Genomic DNA, 21,809 nt, shown 5'->3' with positions numbered 1-21,809 from the left:
ACAAGATGAAAAGGCAGTTCTGGCCTAGCTTTCGGGAAGCTTCGGCGTCTGCCCTCTGCGCCCCACTCCGCGCCTGCAGCACGCGCCGGAGACCTCACGGGGGGGTGGGTCTGGTGACCGGGCACGTCGCCCGGCGCCCGCCTGCGCCCAGGCCGCGGCTCTCCGTGCTCTTGGGGAAGGGCTTGATGACCGCCGTCTGGTTTGGATTCTCCTTCTTGTTGATGTGGATGGACAGGCGCTGCCACAGGTGCTGCCCCCGGCCGCTTCTCTCGTTCTGGGCCCACGTGACGGACTTGCCATTGGAGCTGCGGAGAGAAGAAGGGAGAGGAGAGGTGACTCAGCGCGGTCTCCATGGGCTTCCCCAGTGGCGGGTGGGGAAGGGGGTTGGATTGGGAAGGACCCTTCTTGTTCCTTCAGGAGATAAGGCATCAACGGGACGCCATGGAAAGAGATCCTGGAAGTGGCATTTGCTTGCTGGTTTTGGTTTTTGCGTTCAAGTCAGCTCTCTCGTGGCTGGCCTTCTGTTGATCATTTCCACGAAAGTGGTCAAAGGGGATATTGGTAAGGGGGAAGGAGTATTTATGGGGATTCTGCAGTAGCACTGAGCCCACCCGGGAGTGCACCAGCTGGTTACACTGCAAACTTGGAGGCCAGGGCTCGCAGTATTGTGGCTCTGCGCAGACCAAGGGCTTCCTACACTTGGCGGCCTCTGAAAGGAAAGAACTAGGACCTCCACTCACCAACCCCGGCCTGGAGAGAAGGAGGAAGAGTCAAGCGTTACCAGGAAGTAGACAGTAGTTCCAGTTCAGTTTTTATTCTGCCAGCCATTGGTTGGTGTATTGAACTAGGGATTTCTATATGAATTCCTGACTTTGAAAATGGTTTTACTTAGTCTGTCTTATCTTCTGGAAAATAGAAATTCGTATGAATTTCTAATGAATTAGAACTTTATTACTTCATAGAAAATTTCCTCACCAATTTATTTTTAGGCTTAAGATTTGAAATAATTCTATGAGAGAGCATGTAGTATGTTGCCTTTGGCACCTAGCATATTACTTTCAAATTAGGGGCTTATGTATTATCTGACTAATGTTCTTTCTTAGGGTCCTTTTCCCCTCTTTTCCCAGGCAGTTTTGGTTCTACTCTGGGATCTGAAAGCTGCTCTGATGAAGACTGTATTGGTGCCTCCGTGCCTGACCGCGGAAAATGACACAATGGCCCCTGAAGCTATGTGTGGCCGGAGGATGTGGCTTGACCTTAAGGGATGGTATATGAAGAGATCCTGGTGTGATTTCTCATCATGAAGGAACTTGAGATCTCTTTATCTAGGGGTCTGTCTGGGGGTCCAGACAGCTCGATTCTAGGTGCTATGACCAAGAGATAGCCTTGGGCAGTCTGTAGATAAAAGGCTCTGGCCATCGAATTTTATCATCTCAGCAAGTGGTTATTAAACTTGACTGTGCATAAGACTCATCTAGGACATGTGTCAAATATCCTAGGCAGGATCCCAAGAGATTCTGATCGTCTGTATTGGGTTCCAAGGACCTACGCGTTTTACAAGTCCTCTTGCTCTCCAAAGTGAGTCTGCAGCAGGTGTTTTGCAAACTGAGAAACGCTATCAGGAAGCTCTCCATTCTCTCCAGGTTGCCATTGCTCCCTTGGTCTCCTGGAGGCCAAGCTAGAAGGCTAGCCTGCCTTTGCCAGGCAGGGTGCTGAATTGTGTTTGGAGCCCACCTGTCTTGGGGTTACCCAACTACAACTGCCATATTCACTCTGCCTGAGACACCCACTGCCTTGATCACAGACCACTGTTTCTGCAGCCCGTAGCACAACATGCTTCCCACCTCTTTTCCACACTGCTTCCAATGTCTTCATCTATCCTTCTGCACTTTGTGGTCTTCCTTTCTCTGCCCCTTTGAACTCTCATTCCATTTAATCTACCCAGGGCATTGCACCTTGGTGTCCTTAGGAATTGGGGAATGTGAGGTACTCTCCACCCCTACCTCTCTTTCTGCAAAGGGTGGATAGAGTATATCCAGGTTTGCTGGTTGCTCTGCATCCTCAGTAGCAGAAAAGGCCCTGCCAACCTCTAACTTTAGTTTCCAGGAAAGTTTCATGGTTTGTTTTTACATTGTACATCAACCTGACCTGCCGCCTTTTATGTTTTTAGTGCATTACTTTTCTTCTTCCCAGGTGTCCACTAACTCCTGGAACATGACACAGAATAAATGGGCCAGATTATTTATGGGGGTGGAGAATGGTTGCCAACAACCCCTTTCTCTCCTACCAGCAGGATGAAAAACAGGCATGTTGGGAGGGACAATACGTCTTTCAGTTCTCTGAGGCCACTTTAATACAAAGCATGGGCTAGAAACTAGAAGCATAACTGGATTTATTCTCCAAACTTTATCCTAGGGAAGTTCTTGCTCCCAGCACAGAAAGGTTTTGATGGAACGTAACTTTGGGTGTGAACAGTGACAATCCTTGGGATCACATGTCGCCATGCCCCAAAACATGACAGCAGATTAAAAAACCTTTGGATGAATGTGTGAGAAGGAAACTATCTTAACCAACCAATATGCACAAAATACTGATATCTTTCCTGCCATCCTTTGCTCACAGTGACCATGGTCATGCTGGAGAGAGTGCACCAGGCAATCAGAATAACAAAGGAAATGGACCAGGAAACACCAGAGACGTGGAGTCTAAATCTGAGCACTTCATTTCATTTCTTGGGTAATAAAATATATTTTTCTACAAAGTAAATGGCAACTCTTAGGGGAAAAAGAAACACCTCTAATTTATGACATTAATCTGTTTATTAGTAGAATATAGTTCCCATGAAGACAGGGACCTTATCTATCTTGTTTATTGGCACACAGATCTTAATAAGTGTCTGATGGATGAATAGGATTCTTAAGCTAACAGGGAAGTTTGTGTTGTCCTGGCAAGTGTAATGGACAAAGAATCCTAAAATCTGGGTTCTAATTCTGGATCAGCCATCCTGGATGCTTAGATAATAATAATCATCTCTTTAAGCCTTGGTAAAAAAAAAATCTATCATTTGATGAAGGTTGTTGTAAGGATGTAGAGAAAAGGGTCTAGCAAGGAGAAGGTACCTATAGATTAGTTTTTGCATTCCAGAATACTACATTTCAGAAAATACTACATTTCAGAAAATAAAAACAGTATACTCAGTGCCATTTTGAGCTCTGTTTTGAGGAACAGAGAATTCAGTGCAAAGTAAAATATATGGTAAATCCATAAAATATTTCTGGTTATTTCTCTTTAACATGACCAACTGTAACAACAAATGGAGGTTTATAGGGCTTGATCTGTGGCCTCTTTTCTCACCCTGAGCTCTGTCCTTGGATGACAGCATCTACTCCACTAAATTCCACATTATTCATATTCCACATTTTACTTCTTCCTGAAATGCTCTTTCATTGTGCTCTGTGCTCTCTGTTTTTACCTTCCTTTTTGCTTAAACTCTTCCTTTTTAAATTTTGATTTCACCTTAATTGACTTTTCTTGAGGGATGCTTTCCTGACCTACCCCTGACTAAGGTACTCAGAGTCCTGCCTTAGGTACTTAATAACTCTTTGCTATATGTACATCTCATTGCTGACTGGTGTGATCTGAAGGCACAAACAGAGGGTTCTTTGTTGTCTGTTATATCCTTAGTACCAGTGCCTTGCCTATAATACAGTAGGTGCTCAATCATATTTTGGGGCAAATAATTGGATAAATGCATTTCATTTAAAAAATCATACTGAATTGTTTTTCTGTTAGAATTAAGTTTTCAAAGTAATTCAGTATTACTTAAATTCTCTTTTTGTCTTATGGATCTATTTTTTTATAACTCAAGGTACTGAATAGTACTTAGTGTATACAGATAAAAGATTTCATTAACTAAATATGAAAACACAGATCTTGATATCTACTATGACTATCACAAAATGTTTATTCCTTTCTGTCATTCACATATATCTGTTTTAGTGAAACTTCTCAGTAGTGAAAGCTTACAGAGGCAGTATGAGCCGTGGACTCCGAATGTGGGTCCAAGATCTGGCCCTGAGTGACATTGGGCAAATAAATCACTTAATACCTTTAAGCCTCTTTGCTTATTGGTAAAAATGGAAGAAATAAACCTCCCCTGCTCACCTCACATGATTTCTGGGTGGAACCAAAGGGTCATGCACATGAGGGTACTTGAATAAGCAAAGCACCTCTGTCTGGGGATATTTATCAACCCTTCCATTCAATTGAGGCACAGTGTTGTTGATTATTACTTAGGCTGAGGATTTTTTTTAAAGCATCAGGACTGTACATTTGTCCTAGGGGCCGAGGTAAGAAGAAGGGAAGGGGACTTGTCCTTACCTGTCTAGAGCACTTCACCTTACCCACTGAATATCTTCTTCATTAGAGGAGGAGGAGGAAAGAGGCACAGAGGAGAGACAGGACAAATCATTTGCTACATCTGGGAAGGAGGACAAACGGGCCAAAACAACAACCGACACAAACACTAACAAAACTTCCTCTTTCCAGGCACCTTTTGTCAAATACAATTGTATGTAATTAAGCTATTGTTTTATCATCTATGATAATTTTCTCTTTATTTCGGAAAAAAATAAAGCAGCATTTCAATAATGTTATTTGAGGGATAGGTTTTTACTTTGTTTATTTGGGTCTGCCAAAATTTCACTTTATATCTTTATTCTCACAAGTGTGCTCTCTTGTCTTCTTTTCTATGTGGGACACAAATAATTTATTCATTTCAAGCCATCTCTGAATGTCAGTTCAATGACCTCTCCCGTCTCTCTATTCATCTGCCAAAACCTGCAGGAATTAGAGCATTCTGCTATGGCACACCATCGTTAGGAAGCAAATGTCAATACAGAGAGTTTAACCATCAAAAGTCTATGGAATTTAGAATTTTTGTGCTCATTTTAAAAGGCTGTTGAATGATCTGTATGTTTTTTTCCCGCTCAGAACTTGTTTAGGGTTTTATTAATAGCATATAAACAATTAAAATTCTCAGAGTATTTTATTTAATGGGGAAAAAAACCCCAAACTCCTAAGCCCTTAGTCTCTCTTTTGTTACTTGGCTTATTAGTACCTTCATAAGTTGCACAGTTTCAGGGCATCAGAATAATCAAATATATCCTCTGAAAATTACCAAATTCTCTTTACGAAACAGTTATCTTAATTACTAACCTTTCTTGTTTGTGATTTTGGGTGGAGGGATAGGCAGGAGAGAGACACAATATGATTTTGAGCTTCCTAATACAAAAAGTATCAAAAAAAAAAAGCTTGTAACCTCATTAGCAAATATGTCTTTGGAATGACATCAGAAAATACTAGGTCAATAAGAGAATTTCATGAATTAAGAATATTATAAACTGAAGATTTGCAATTGCAGTTCTATTTTAAACTCATTTTGTTAAACTTTTAAAATCAGTATATTTTGTTTTCAGTAATTTGCTTTGAATTACAAAGTATGGAAATACCATTTTTAAAATATGCCAAACAATTTGATATTGTTGCTATTTAGACATTTTAAATTAGGTGGAAAAATTTCTTTCTGAGCCTTTCCTAAAACCTGATGTCTTGGTTTTGACAATTGCACTGAGAAATACACCATAATATATAAGAATATGACAGAATCATCTATATACATTTCCCTAGGTACAGCATAAATGGATGTAAATAGCTACCTCCCTGACAAAAACAACTTAAATGGACATGACAATGTATGCATTAGAGATGTATGTATAGAGAAAAACACTTGAATAAATGGAAATGAAGTCAAGGACTAAATTACCTATTATAGACACACACACACACACACACACACACACACATCAATGCTACCTTATATTTGCATAGTGCTTTACAAAGCACATTTAGAATCATTCTGATTGTCAAAGGTAGATAGGATCAAATTCTTTATCCCCCGTTCAAAAATGAGAAAACTGAAGCTCATTGAGATTAGGTGATTTGCCCAAGGTTACACAGTTAGAAAGTGACAAGGTAGAACTATACCGTAACATAATTTCCAATTCCATTTTCCATGACAGAACACTGTCTATATTTGCTTTTTGAAGTGATCTCTCCTTATTCCATGGAAGAGAAGTCTCAGATACTACCTGGTGATGATATGTGTTTTTAAGTAGCTAAGTTAGTCATTTGATTTATATTATCTATTAACCTATATCACTGTATTTCTTAATCATATACTTTACACTCTCAAGAAAGCACCCTATATTTAGTTCTTTGGATGTTAACTCAAAAAGCACAGGTTGGTCGAGCACCTACATTTGTCACATATAATGAATGGATGCCTTGATGAGGAAGGCACTTGAAGCTTACAAACATATAAATTAATATTATATGGCAGTTTTTAGCCTTTTTTTTCATGCTGTCATCCAATAAAAGACAACTGTCCTATACGTAGCACACATAATTCCTACTCTGATAGTTCTCTCTCATTTTCTCTCTGACTTATTTGGAAACCCAGGAAATGAAAATGGTATAATTGCAAGCATAACCTTAAATGTGCACTATTTTGAAAATTTTGGTGTTTCAACTAATATTGGTAACAGCTGCTATGTGATAACTTCACAAATGATTTTATTCAGCAATGCTTTTTTATATAGTGACTGAGACGTATTGATATAAGAAACCACACTCAAAGAGGGTAAAATTGAATTCAAGAGAGAAGATACACAGAGAAGGCTAACAATATGAGTTACTCACAGTATTTTGATAGAAAGAGGCTGTTTCTACCCCTCCCTACCACCCGTCAGCACCTTGAAATGAAGAAGTAGATGAGTGGGTGATAGGTGCTCAGGGTGAGGAAAGTGAAGGTGAGGGATTGTAGAACATGGGAACACTCAGTGAGTTCACTGAGTTTCTCTAGGTTGAAGCTCACAAGGGATTCAAAACTTCACAAGAGGAAGAAACCATGTCCAGCAGCAGGAGTGTGGCCAGGGAATGCTGCCTGCCCATAGGAGACAGATGGCGTCTAGGCCTCGAATAATTAGAAGATTATGGCAAAGTACAAAAAGAGAGTGCTAGGCATTGGCTTCCAGGAAGAATGTTAATGACAGAAATCAGGAATCTGCAAGGAGTTTTCCAAAGATAAGCAGTCGTCCAGTTTGAGTGAGTGGGGATGGAGCAAGAAGTTAAGGCATCAGAAGATAGAGTTTCCATTTTTTTGTCTACTATAATATTCTTCCTGGCCACCCCTGACCTACATGGATCTTCTTCCTTGTTCTTTCTTTTGTTTTTTGAATAACTTAGTAATTAACCTTGGGCTCCTCCTCCTCCTCCTGCTCCTTCCTTTTCTTTCTCCTCCTCCCTCTTTCTCCTTCTTCCTCTTTTTTGACAGCTGGTAGCCAACATACATTAAAGAAAGAAGGGGTCCTGGCCCAAGCCCTGGCAACCCAAGCAGGTCATTTCAGATGACAAATTATTAGGTTTATTAGAGGCCTTGTCTCTAGTTAGCTATTAGGTTTCTGCACTTATATGCCAATTACTTTGATTTTTAATTGATTTGTTGGGCTGACATTGGTTAATAAAATTATATAGGTTTAGGTGTAAAATTCTATAACACATCATCTGTATATTGTTTTGTGTGTTCACCAAGTCAAGTCTCCTTCCATCACCATTTATACCTCCATTAGCCTGCTCCACCCCCTTATCCCCCTGGTAATCATCATACTGTTGTCTGAGGTTTTGTTTGTTTGTTTTTAATCTCTTCACCTTTTTCAACTTGGGCTTGTTAGTATCTGGAATTCATAGGTGGTCTAATATGTTAGATCAGAGAGATGTTTCAAGTATTAGATACATATATAATCTACATGCTTCATCAATAAATGAATGAATACAATATAAAGAAATACTCATGGCTTCTTTCCTGTTATTCTTCAACTGTAAGAATTCTACATTGTTATTTAATATTTTACATATTTGATTTTCTTTCATGAGCTTAACAAAACAAACCGAATGTAGGAACCCTGCCATAATCCTTAAACCCTCACCCCAGCCTCATCCATTGACCTTACTCATCATCTGGCCCCAGTTCTGCTTCTACTTCAGGAAAACGTTATGGCCTAATTAATATCGGTTATGTTAATAAGTCTTTAAGGCAATGAGGAACTCAGTAGATCAATACAAGTCAAATAGTGGTGTCCAGAGTAGATTTAAGAGCTTGTTTTCATAGTGCAGGGTTACAGTTTTAAGATACTAAAAGGTATGACAAAAAAAGAGGATGGAAAGAAATATACTAATACCAAGAACTATTGTGAAAAGAAAATATATTTGTTCTTGTCCGTTAGAATTTTCTTGTTAGTATTCATCACTGGGGAAGAAGTTTAAAGGAAGGATTTGCAAATAAAGTGGACTTAATGAGGTGTAAAGCCTGGGGAATCTTGAAATAACATGGATAAGCAAAATCCAGTTAGCATATGTATTGCACATGTGGCTAAATAAATAAATAAATAAATAGAAGGTAATTCCATGTGTTTAATCTCATGAAACCCTTGCAGCAACCCTGTGAGGTGGGCTTTCCCTCTCTTCTGAGTAGATGGGAGGGAGCAGTGGCTGCAAACTTCCGTGATAATTCCTCCAGAGCATATCTCTTACTGGGTGGTTAGTCCCTAATAAGATCCTTGTTTGGAAGAGAACCACTGGGCCCCATGTTCACTTCTCTTTGGTTTAACAGCAACAGGAGGCCTTTTTAAAATGTTACATGTCCATTCAGAGTAACTAATGGTAAAGTATAGCTGCTACGTCCTCTTAGTCCTCATAAAGAGGCATTTGTTGGATCATTACAGAGGCTTCTTTCTCAAATTAAGCTATTTCTTATGATCCATACTTCAGTAACCTGGACTCAAATCTCAAAACTAAACTACTCCTCATACTGAGATTTGAGTTCTAGGCTTTTTAAGGTTCTTCACCTAAGATTAGAGGGTTTTTTTCCTTTTCCTCAAAACAGGAAATGATCCTACCTCCCTCAATCTCCCCTTCTCCCCGCCGAGCAATCATATAAAACCCAGATTAAAATTGAGTAAAGAGAAAACAAAAGAAGACATAGCTGTTTTGTGCCTGTGGGCTGGTATAGGCAGGACGACTTTCTGAAGGAATCCAGCTTGATTTAACCTTGAATAAAACATAGGGTTGGGATTGATGACAAAGGAGAGGGAGTTTGGGGAAGGTAATAGCTCCCATTTGAATAGAACTTTACACTCCACAAGGAGTTTCACTTATCTTATTATATTTGACCTCACAACAGTTGTCTGACAGAGCACTTATACGATGGTAATTTTAATTACTTCTTTAACAATCTGTTTCTGCACTGAACCTAGAACACTCCAAGGGCAGTGACTACTGCCTCTCCTGTGCTTAGTATAGTGCCTGGTGTGGAGTAGTTGGGCTGGGAATGTTTGGGAAATGAAGTAAATCCCATCACCTTGAATGCTTGGTATAAACAGCTATTATTAACGTGTACTATAGATGTAAACACTGAGGCTATGGACGTTAACTAAGTTGTACAAGTCAAATAAAGGCAGAGCGGTGCCTCAAATCTGACCTTAAACCCAGAGTCATTGCCACCATGCAATACTGTCTCTGTGCTAAGTGCCCAGATGCACACACAAACTAAGGGGCAATAAGACATACCCTTGTGGAGCGTCCAAGAAAACAACAACACCCAAGTTTGTGTCCATAAAATAACCAGATAATAAATTTGAAAACTCTCTACCAACTGACCTGAATATCGCAGAGATAAATCCCGAAGGACTGTAGAATAAGAGAATCACAGGATTTTTTATAACGGTTGCTGAAAAAAATGATTTGTTTAGACAAAAGACTTCTTTTGGTCTTAGTTAAAGCATCTCTCTTTGATGTCAGAATTTTCACTAAACCACTCTACTGTGTTATTTAATATTCCTGATCTTCATTTTCCTTATCTGTACCATGGAAATAAAAAATACCTTGCTTATAATGTTCTTGGGAGAGTGCTTATAATGTTCTTGGGAGAATGCATATAATATATGAAGTGACTATAATAGTATCTGTTATAGTAATTATTATTATTTGTTTTAGAACATCTCTAAATATAAGTTAGAACATTAATTTGAAATTGACTTTGGGAGGGAATAAAGAGAAGTCTACTGCAGGGGTCCTAATCTATTGCTAAGCAACTAATTCGGGCTCTATTGTTCTAGAAAGGCAGAATCTTTCTTTTTTGTGGATTCTGAATTTTATATAACTGTGTGCATAGCCCTAATCTAAGCACTCAGTTCAGGTTTATTACTTAGTTTCTATGTCTCTTAATTCTATTTGCACTGGCAGAAGTTATAGAAATGATATCAAATGAGGAGTTATTCTGACACATTATCCTGTGGGAGAGAGCTTCTATATTATATTGAGATGATCTATTTTTCTGACTCAGTTCCCAAATAGACTACAGATTTTCAAGGGCATTAGTCATGTCTTGGTCACTCATTTATCTCCATAGTCTTGAAAGTGCTTGACTCATAGTATGCACTTCATAAATGAACATTAAATGAAGAAAGTAATAATTGAATGAAAGAAAGGCAAAACAGTCCTAACATAGACATAGACATTACTTTTCAAATCTGAGTTTCAACTAATTCAATAATAACTATCATGACATCACTCTTACCAGGTTCTCTAAGGATTTATTAAACATTTATACCCACTAAAATTAGATGCTGCATCTACTAGGTGAAAATCAGTTACTCAACTGATTGGGGGTTAATAGTTTACATAACTGATATTATGACACAGCAATAATAAAAATAACTTGATACCGCCCTCCTCTCTTCCATCACTGGTGGGGGATTGTAGATCTATCACCTTCATTTGACTAAGGGAGCGCTTTCTCAAAGAGAGACTGGGAGGCTCAGAATGTCTGTGACTCTCCTACTAGGGTCCAACATGAGCATGTCACACACAGACTCCATCAAATACCCCTGCTGAGACAGGAGATAGGAACATTCATTGAGGTTTTAGCCCTTCCTGATGGTGGACCATCACGGTATGAATGCACACAGTGACAGGGTTTAGAGAATTTTCGGTTCATACAGCACCCCCCTGTTTAGGACTCTCGTTCACTTCTCCTGCATTCAGGAGGATTCTGCTCTGAAATACACTTAGACTGGGGGTCCTTTTTCTCCGAATCCTCTCCAGCACTTGTCATTTGTTGATTTGTTGATGATAGCCATTCTGACAGGTGTAAGGTGGTAATTCATTGTTGTTTTGATTTGCATCTCTCGGATGATTAGTGACTTTGAGCATGTTTTCATGTGTCTCGTGGCTTTCTGAATGTCCTCTTTCGAAAAGTGTCTATTTAGGGCCTTTGCCCATTTTTTGATTGGGTTATCTTCTTTTTGTTAAGTTGTATCAGTTTCTGTAAATGTTGGAGATTAAACCCTTATTGAAGATAATATTGGCAAATATGTTCTCCCATGCAGTGGGCTTTCTTGTTGTTTTGTTGATGATTTCTTTTGCTGTGCAGAAGCTTTTTATTTTGATGTAGTCCCATTTGTTTATTTTCTCCTTAGTCTCTCTTGCTCTAGGATCTGTGTCTGTAAAGATATTGCTACGACATATATCTGCAATTTTGCTGTCTATGGAGTCTTGTAGGGTTTTTATGGTTTCCCGTCTTACATTCAAGTCCTTTAGCCATTTTGAGTTTGTTTTTGTGTATGGTGTAAGTTGGTGATCTAGTTTCATTTTTTTGCATGTATTTTACCAAATTTCCCAGCACCATTTATTAAAGAGGCTGTTTTTACTCTATTGTATGCTCTTGCCTCCTTTGTCAAATATTAATTGAGTATAATGGCTTGGGTCAGTTTCTGGATCCTCTATTGACCAGCAGTTCTCAACCTGTGGGTCGCGAACAATGAAAATACATCCTGCATATCAGATATTTACATTACGATTCATAACAGTAGAAAAATTACAGTTATGAAGTAGCAACGAAAATAATTTTATGGTTGGGGGTCACCACAACGTGAGGAACTGTATTAAAGGGTCGCGGCATTAGGAAGGTTGAGAACCACTCTAATTAGAAAAGAGGATCAGAGTGATTATTTCCATCCAATATGACTAGAACCATGACAGAGATAAGCACAGGATAGCACTGGGCCCCAGGGTAGGGTACCTCGCACAGACTGGAAAAGGTAATTAGAAGGACTCTCCTAGAGTACATGCCCTTGACCAGAATCGAACCTGGGACCCTTCAGTCCACAGGCCAACGCTCTATCCACTGAGCCAAACCAGTCAGGGCTCTTTAGAAGGAAGATAAAACCACCTCAAAAAGAATGATGTATATAATGGGTTAATTTCCAGAGCATTCACAGATGCCATTTATGTTGCAAGTCTTCCTTCCTGAATTATTTTCAATTTTCAATTGAGGGGTTATTTTAAAGCAAATAGATGAACCTGGTGAAAGGGAGAAAGAGAGTGAGGAGGGAGTGTGGGAAAGAGAGGCTTTGTAATGACTTCCATGTGAGGACAGCCTGGGACCCCTTTCTCCAACCTCATCTCCTTCCATCTTTTCTTTCACTTTGTGATTGGAACACATCATAATTCCCCAACTTGTACACTATTTCAAGCCTCTGGGGTCTTACTTGGACTGCTCTGTGTCCATGTAGAGTTCTTTTTCCCTCCTTTTGGTACGATTCAAAACTCTCTGCCTTTCTCCTTTCCTTCTTCTAGGGAAAAAGAACAGAGGAGAAGAGCCCTGACTGGTTTGGCTCAGTGGATAGAATGTTGGTTCAGTGGATAGAGCATTAGCCTGTGGACTGAAGGGTCCCAGGTTCGATTCTGGTCATATGGCATGGAGAAGAGAGAGGAGGAGAAGGGAGAGGAGGAGAAGGGAGAGGAGAATCCTGTGTTCTTAACTAAGATGTCAGTCTGCTTCCCATAATTCTATGTTCTAAATATATATTTTTTAATCTGGTTCAGAGAAAAAAAGACTACAAATAGATTACTAGGTAAGTAGCTTTTCTTATTGCATCAGTTCATAAGAGCTCTGGGCAACTTTTAAGAGAGTGAATTTTTTTTTTAAGTCAAACAAGCCCTGACCTCAGCGAACATACCTCAATCAGATTGAGGGCGTTTTTAGCAAAGGCCAGCTTAGGAGTACCCTAATTAAGTTAATAACAATGTACCTACCTATGTAGTTTAAGTTTAAAAAATTTGGCTCTTTCTGTGGTTGTTTGAACTTCCTTAGCCCCTCCATGGGACTGGTTGTTCAGTAATGGTTGCAGAACCAGCCCAGTCATTTTCAGAGTAAATATGATAATGACCATGACTCTGGGAAGCAACTGGGGGGAGTGAATGAGAAAGATGGCCATATAGGCTGATGCTAAAAGTCTCTATAAAAGTCTCATACAGTTATCTTATTTCCAGCTCTATTTAATGCCACAGTAAATAAATTGGGGTTGACAACTCTAACCTCTTATTAGAAATGGTTTACATTGCAGTTGCCTCCTCTATGATATGTCTTCTCTTAATATTCAATTTTAAACTTACTTCTCCTGGAAAAATGTCATTGTGTGTGTGTGTGTGTGTGTGTGTGTGTGTGTGTGTGTATTTATATGAACAAATATAAAGTTGGAAAAAAAGGATTTAAAGGTCTTAGAAATTTTGGCCTCTCCTTTGTCTGTCTCCAGGCCTTCTGTCCTCCCTAACGGAAAGCTCTCTTAGAGCACCGAGGGGCTCCCTTCCTCTCCCGCACATTCTTTCTCTCTCTGTGTCAGTTTTCATTTAATGCTAAACAAGTGGAAAGGAAGAAAAAGTAGGAAGAGAAAACCATTTGTTCCCAATTAACTATGCTTATTTGAAGGGCAGAGAGGGTTTCTCCAACAGAACCGTCTTTCCGACAGCATGCTCTGTGTGCCTCTGCACCACCAGGACAGACCAGTGTAGTAAGCCTTGCCATTACTTTGGCTATATCCAAACAAGTGAGGAAACAAAAGCTATGTGGTGGCTACCATTCCCAGGGTCGACACATGGAGTGCCTACCTCTGTAGATCTAGATCTCACCCAAGGAAGTTTGGTCTGTGTGCTCTGGGGTCCTCTTACCCTATGTGTCCCACTGTCTCTTGTCCATTCTCAACGAAGGCAGCCTTGAGGAAATCTAATTGCTGAACTGATCAGATCTGAGAGTTCTAAGCATTGACCAAATACTCCTAAGAACACTGCAGGACAGAATTGAGACTTAATGTTTGGCGTGAATAGCTCTATGTCCTCTTAGATGAATGGAGTATTCCTAAATGTCAGTAGAAACTGGCTAAGACAGAATGACCTAGGAAACATGTAACACTACAGATTTCTAGGTTATATTGTCCAAGATTTTGCATTAGTATGTTTGATAGGCAGCCAAGTTTGCTAGGTTTGGAAACTCCAGTTCTACACTCTGGACAGAGCCCTGTGCTCATTTGATACAGTCTTTTGGCCAGTGAACTTGGGTGCTGTTTGATTTTCAAAGACAGGAATTAGGACACTTTATCATATCTTGATAGAAGGAAACCAGCAGTCCCAGTAGTAGTCTCTTGAGTTACTCTCACAAAATAATCTATTGAGGCTTATCTTCCAGATATACTGAGATAAAAAAATAGTTGTAGAAAGGAATCATAGGCATAAGGCCATCAGATACACCAATGTGCACACATATGTACACACACTTTCATTGCCTTGCCTCTAGGAGCCAAGGACAAAGGTGGCCACCCTCTTAGCCAGAGCTGCACAAATGATTGCTCAGGCTGTATGCTGCACATTTCCAGGCGCCATTTTCACGCGCTGCAATGTGAATGGTCCCCCAGAAGTTGTGCAATGCAGTGGTCCTTGGAGAAAATTAGAAATTGTTTTGAAAACCTGAAGGAGCCCCTTCTAGAAAGCAAATGCAACATTTGGGGTAAAAGGTCAACAGGATAAGTTCTTGCTATACAGCTGGCTCTCAAGCTCTGCTCTCAGCACATGCACACACACAGGTATATACTCTGCTTTCTGCACTTCCCTTTCCTTTAATCCAGGGTGATTTCCAAGAGCTTCCCTTCCACACCTCCCAGGTGGATTGGGAAGGGCCACAACAAATTAGAGGTGGAGAGTACGTTCATGGTGAGTGATTTCCTAACTTCTAGGCTCCTCCAGCATTTTGGAACTGTTTAATGCCAATCTTGACGGTTTTTATCTCCAGAACCCTTTTCCTGAAACCCAGTCGCATGCAATAAAGCACATTTATTTCATGCAACACAGCTTAGTCGATGCTTCTAATTACAAATACCCCAGTTTACTGGGCACAGCTCAGGGGGGAGTGCCTGGTATGACGGAACATGCATAGCGCAGCAACAGGGAGTGCTTGCCACCAAACACAGAGAAGTAAAGGAGATGCAAAGCTACAGTAGCTAGAGTAGGACTAGCTTTCCTGATTTCAGTTCACGAAAAGCCTCTTGCCTCCATAGTTCACTAGTTTGGCATGGCATTTGCCCTTCTCTGTGAGTTGATGTTGTTATGTTCAATAGAAGTCAGGTTAATTCCCAGGCTTGTCTGGGATTAGGAGCTGGCATCTTCCCTCAATTGTAGTTCTTCTCTCAAAACCAGTGTTAGGCTTTTGCATTTGTTTTCCTAAGTAATTGGATAATCCCGAAATGTGAATCTCCTCCAAGCTCTTCCACTTTGCAAACTCCAGAAGCAATTAACCAATACATTAAGATCCGTGGGAGAACTGTGAGGTAAGGCTTCAGACATGCAAAGCGCGCAGCCCTGGGAAACAGCAGCACCTGGGACAGGAGGCTCCCATCACTTCACATGAAGATGGTATGGGTTTTGCAAATCAAACACACACAGAAAACCAGCGATGGCCCAGGTTGGACACACTGTATGCGGTGCACAGTTGAGTGACGACCCAGACCAGGGAGCCACCTGTTCCTCTAGCTTGCACACATGTAGCTCACACCACCTCAGGCCACTCACAGTTTGCTTACCTGCTCATTGTTGCTCTCCCACCATTCCCCATACTCCCTTTGGGGGTGAAACACTCTATTTCCGACTTGTGCTGGGCCAGTCTCCTGTCTTTGTACCTGGTATGCATGAACAAGGACAGGAGCAAACAGAGAGATGTGATTGTATGCTTAACTGGCCAGGCTGAGGAAGAGCTGTGGCTGCAGAGGGTCGCCCCACGCCAAAACAGGGCCTCCTGCTTTTCACTTCAATGGCTGCCCCATGATACTTAATAGATGATTGTGATGGTATATGCATAAGACTGGAGACCTTTCTGTTATTTCTTAGTTAAAGCACATGTGATCTGCCCTTATACATTATTTATTAATCCGGGAGTTTATCAGATTTAATAGTCAACGGTAAAAGCAATACAATCCCTAGCATCAAGAAAAAGATGAAGATAAGTACGTTAGTGTTTATTTGGTGTTTACCATGGGCTAGACAGGTAGAATGTTACTTACATTTAAGTAACATTATTTAAGTTGAATTCTGGCAACAACCCTGTGGCAGAGGCCCTGTTGTTATTACTAGTATATCCATTTTTTTCTGAAGAAGAAACCTAAGATTGTAAGGATTAAATAAATTGATCAAGGATTTTGAACACAAGCGGTCTAAGTTTTGAACCCACATTTTTAGCGATTATAATGTGTTGCCTTCAATTATCAGTCTTTTCAAAAATGTATTCTTGTCATTAAAAATAAAACCTTCATTAAGTGGTACTATGTCTGAACATTACGTACAGGAATGGGCAAAAGTAGGTTAAATTACCAGCCAACATTACCTAAAAGATAAGCCATAAGTAAAGATATGAAATAATATTAATAATAATAAGGAGAAGACAAAGAATACAAATAAATAATACAATTATGAATAAAATAATAATATGAGAATAAACTCTGTTTCATGTACTCACAACTGTAAACCTACTTTTTGCCCCCCCCCCGGATATTAGAGACTGGTGATGCCAAAAAAGAAAAGAAATTCCTTTGATATGAGAGGTTTCTATGACCATTAGGCTGAAGTTTGAGAGTCAGTATTGAGTTGCTTAATTGTGCAGGGTGGCTCAGACAGCTTTTGCATCAGAATTGGCAATTCCCCAGACCTGGAAGGTACCAGATGTTTCATCTAAAATAAGCTATGTGATTTTCAACATCAGTGTACTCCATGGTTCATCAAAATGAGCCTTTATATTTGAATGACAGTTTTCAAAGCCAACATGCTTCACAGAATAATCTGTTTTGCTTATCATTTAAGCCTGTGGGTAAAGAGGCACTGTGGTACCCAGTTGCCTAACGAGGTAACTGAGACTTACTTAACTGACTGACAACATCACAAGCCTTGTCAGTAGAAAATAACTGCCAGTAGAGATTGCAGGGCCCCACAACTCTTAAAGTTTATCTTTATTACCTTTTTTTACTTGTAAAATTGGAGCCTGAGATGATGTTGCTTCATCCATTTTTGGTATTCAATAGTCAGTAATAAAGTTACTATCAGAAGACTTGTTTGCCTTGGTATGGTTACTTTTTAAAAAAGTTTCTTTTCCTGCTGTCTCAAAATTAGTATTAAGTAAAACAAAACAATTAAAATCATTATTAGTCCTGGGATTGAGGCCTTCCTCTTAATTTTTTCCTCTTCAAAGATGTTCAAAGTATCTAATTTTTGAGTGAAAATGGCTCATTAAATCAAGTCGAATGGTTGGAATAAATTACCTTATTCAGTAGACATGAATTAAGCACCTATTACATTCTAGGCAATGGGCTTTGTCCTGGGCATATAGAGATTAATAATCCATGGGTCCCACCTCATAGAGCTCACACATTAGTGCGAGAAAGAAGGGAAGCAGACAGTATATACAGAAGTAACTTTAGGTCTAGGCCATAAAGAAGAGAGGGAAACACTTAAAGACTTGGTTAGAGGAGGTAAAGCATTGGACCAAACCACATGAGTAGCCTTTATTTTACCAAAGATAATACCTCAGAAGAGAATCCCTTGTGAACCACCAATCATTGAATGGCATTGCACATGTCAACAGAAAATATTTTGGATTAGAAAACTGTGGTACATCTACACGATGGAATACTATGCTGCTGTAAAAAAGAAGGAACTCTTACCATTTGCAATGGCATGGATGGAACTGGAGAGCATTATGCTAAGTGAAATAAGCCAGTCAATGAAGGAAAAATACCACATGATCTCACTCATTCATGGATAATAAGACCATTATAAACTTATGAACAATAATAGATACAGAGGCAGAGCTGCCTCAAACAGATTGTCAAACTGCAGCGGGAAGGCCGGGGAGGGTTGGGGGGCAGGAGGGAGAGGGGTAAGAAATCAACCGAAGGACTTGTATGCATGCATATAAGCATAACCAATGGACATAAGACACTGGGGGGTAGGGGAGGCCAGGGGATTGTCAAGGGCTGGGGAAAAAAATAAAAGGACACATATGTAATACCCTTTGTAATACTTTAAGCAATAAAAAATAAAATAAAAAAATAAATAAAATGAACTATAATTAAAAAAAAGAAAATATTTTGTGCTTGTTTATGAACTGGGTTGCACAACCAGAATACTTCTCTATAGCATAAATTAAAAGAATATTAATAGAATAGAACTATTGATGGTCACTCAAAGGGGTCTTTAAACTATGGGGATAATACTCTAACCAACTGAGCTACCCAGCCAGGGCACTATCCTCAATATTTTTTTTGGGGGGTGGGGGGGGAATAGAAAGTTGATTTATTGGTGGGTGTAAGATGGGGACAGCACCAAGACTCTCAGGAGTGCAGGACCAGCCATTTATCCAGGGGGTCACGATTAGGGATGTATTTGACCCCACAGCCATCTGGGATGAGACGCTTCTTGGCCACCGTGTCTTCAAACTCATCCACATTAAACTTAGTAAAGCCCCACTTCTTGGAGATGTGGATCTTCTGGCGGCCAGGGAACTTGAACTTGGCTCTGCGTAGGGCCTCAATCACATGCTTCTTATTCTGCAGCTTGGTGCAGATGGACATGTTGACTTGGCCAATGTGGACTCTGGCCTCTGTGCCCTGGGGCTTTCCAAAGGCACCCCGCATACCTGTCTGGAGCCTGTCAGCCCCAGCACAGGCTCCAGACAGGTATTGTTGATGCGGATGACGTGAAAGGGGTAGAGCCGCACTCACACGTGAAAGCCATCTTTGCCACAGCTTTTCACCATGTACTTGGCACAAATATAGGCAGCCTCCAGGGCTTCGGAGGAGAGCTGCTCCTATTCATCTGACACCATGTGGCCACAGAGTGGGAACTCGTCCGCTTTCGCCTTCTGCCCCAGGTCAAAGATGCGGATCTTGGCATCAGGGACACCTCGGCAGAAGCGAGACTTTGGTATGGCTTGTTCTTGCAATATTGGTAACAACGGGCTGGGCAGCAACCCATAGCGACACAAGGATCTTCAGTGGCATGCCGAAAGGAAAGAGGATCCTCAATTCTTAACTCTACCCTACATAGTAGGTGCTTTTATCCTCATTCCAAAGAGACAGGCATTGAGGATCAGTGTCAATCGCCCAATCTCACATCGCGCGGGAAACCTAAGATTAGAAATTGGACCTCTCTGATTCCAGAGCTCCTATTTCCATTAAACTTCTCTCTAAGTAACAATGTCAGTCACTTTAGAAACAAAACTATGAAGGCTTGTTATTTACCTCTTATCTCCTTGGCCCCATTTGCAAATGAATGGCACAGTTAACAAGACAGCCAGTGGAGAATCTAGTATGAGACTTTAAATTTTGTTACTTCATTTAGGTTCCTATAGATGTACTATATATATTTAGTTTATATCATTGAAATCCTTTACTGAATACTCCATGTGCAAGGCACTGTGATAAGGGCTCATGGGTAACTCTATGTCATTGATAAGCTCACAATCAAGAGTAGGAGGATGAAATGAAAACATATCATTTCCAAACAATGTGAGAAGTTTTATTATAGGAGCATGCAAAAATATCTACCTAACCCATAGTAGAATGGCAAAAAATAATAAAAAAAATGTTAGTGAGATATGATGCCTAAGATAAATCTTGAAAGATGAGTGGGAACAGTGTGAAAAGATGAGTAGGCAAGCAGAAGAAAAACCAAGAACAAACACATGGAGAGGCTTAGCAACATGGGGTATATAGGGAAACAGTGTTTAGTATTTTTATGGTAATCAAGCATATAATAAGTAAAGTAAAATGGGCTGGAGAGGCATATAAAACATATAGCTTATGGATGAATTTATCCTGGAGATTAAGAGATTCCACTGTGATATTTTAAGCTAAGAAAAAAATACGGTCGGAATTGACATTTAGATAAAGTAGTATGGACTCGAGGGAACAAAACTACAAATAGACTCATACTATTGCAATAGTCCATGTGAGAGATGATTAATGCCTTAGGGTAGTGATGGGTGAAAAGTAGGGTACAGTTTCAAAAATATGTGGTAGGTAAAATGAGTAGGATCTATTAGATGATGAGTGTAAGAGAGATGTGTGGAATGCTACTCCAGTTACTGCCTTGAGTGGTATACTTACCTAAGTTAAGAAAATACAGAAGGAATATATTTGGGGTAGAAAGAAGAAGCTTAATTTTGGAATATTGAGTTTGAGACGCTGGTGGGATATCCAAGTGGACATATTCAATAGACACATGGCTATAGGAATCTGGATGTTAGTGGCCATTATACACTGGGGAGACATCAGCTTACAGATGGTTGCAAATACCATGAGAATGCTCAGTGTTCACAGAGAGTATGCAGAATATAGAGTCAGACTTGCTCACCCTACCTGTTCAAAAACTTTTATAAGACTGTTAATGTAAGCATTTTCTCAAAATATTTACTGAGTACCTATCAAAAGCCAGATCCTGAATTCAGGGTTTTTGAATCTGCTATTTTTTTTACAGCCTCCAAATGTCTAGATTTGTGCTCCATATAGTGTTGACACTTTGATTTCTGCGCCATAACCTTGGCATGAAGAACTGTCATAAAAGTGTTAATAAATTTAAGAATGATTTGTTCTGAAATTAGCTTTAGCTACCTTCCTTGAAGATTTTTTGTTGTTGTTCCTTTCATACCTCCTTTATCCAGGAGATCCTAGTTCATTTTTGTCCATTCTACAGGAGCCCATGTTCATCTGGTGAATTTAAAAGATGTGGGGGTAAGAATCAGGATTGGATCGAAAATGTAATTTCTCCATAATGATTTAAATAAAAAATTCCATTTCTTCACTCCCATTTCTCCTTCCCTACCAATATCTGGTAAAATTGGATTACTGAAATTTCTATATAGGCTATGTGTTCCAGAATAAATAAGTGAGTCCAAAATGAGATGAAAGATTAATAATAATGTATATATTAGCTGAAATAGCAGAAATTGGGGAGATGATACCTGAAGCTGGAAGGAAAGGAGAAGACTTTGGTTTTAGTTAAATAGAAAACAGTAAATGGAGTGTTTAGTGAAGAGTTGAAGATGAAGGAAGGTCTGTATGGTCAAGCAAGGATTACATACAGATTCTTCAAATGGTTTGAAGGGAAAATCCAGTGAATGAAACAAAGAACAATGGGTGTAAGTGGGAGTTCCCAACATGATACTATTTCTGAGATGCTGGGAAGATTCCATTGGTGAATTCTCTCACTTTCCCTTAATGTCAAGAACGAAGATTTTTCCATCCTCCCTGAGTGAGGAGGCTAATGATGTAAATGTTGTTGGAGTAGACATACTATGACCTATTTAGAGGAATTTTTCT

General features: G+C 39.8%; 1 protein-coding gene and 1 pseudogene across 1 annotated transcript in view; both read right to left on the bottom strand.

Moving 5' to 3' along the window:
* GRM5 (glutamate metabotropic receptor 5) overlaps positions 1-21,809 on the bottom strand; it is a gene marked incomplete at its 5' end in the record, with an annotated part of 280,548 nt that overhangs the window by 694 nt on the left and 258,045 nt on the right. The window contains 2 exon segments of the mRNA XM_023757379.1: positions 142-305; positions 16,026-16,121. Coding sequence (XP_023613147.1) covers positions 142-305; positions 16,026-16,121 — 260 coding nt within the window.
* On the bottom strand, positions 18,822-19,464 carry LOC102430424 (annotated as a pseudogene).

This window comes from Myotis lucifugus, unplaced genomic scaffold (genome assembly GCF_000147115.1).
Source record: "Myotis lucifugus unplaced genomic scaffold, Myoluc2.0 scaffold_106, whole genome shotgun sequence".
In the NCBI taxonomy this organism is placed as follows: domain Eukaryota; kingdom Metazoa; phylum Chordata; class Mammalia; order Chiroptera; family Vespertilionidae; genus Myotis; species Myotis lucifugus.
The sequence above is the reverse complement of the archived record's forward strand: the minus strand, read 5'-3'. Positions and strand labels throughout refer to the sequence as shown.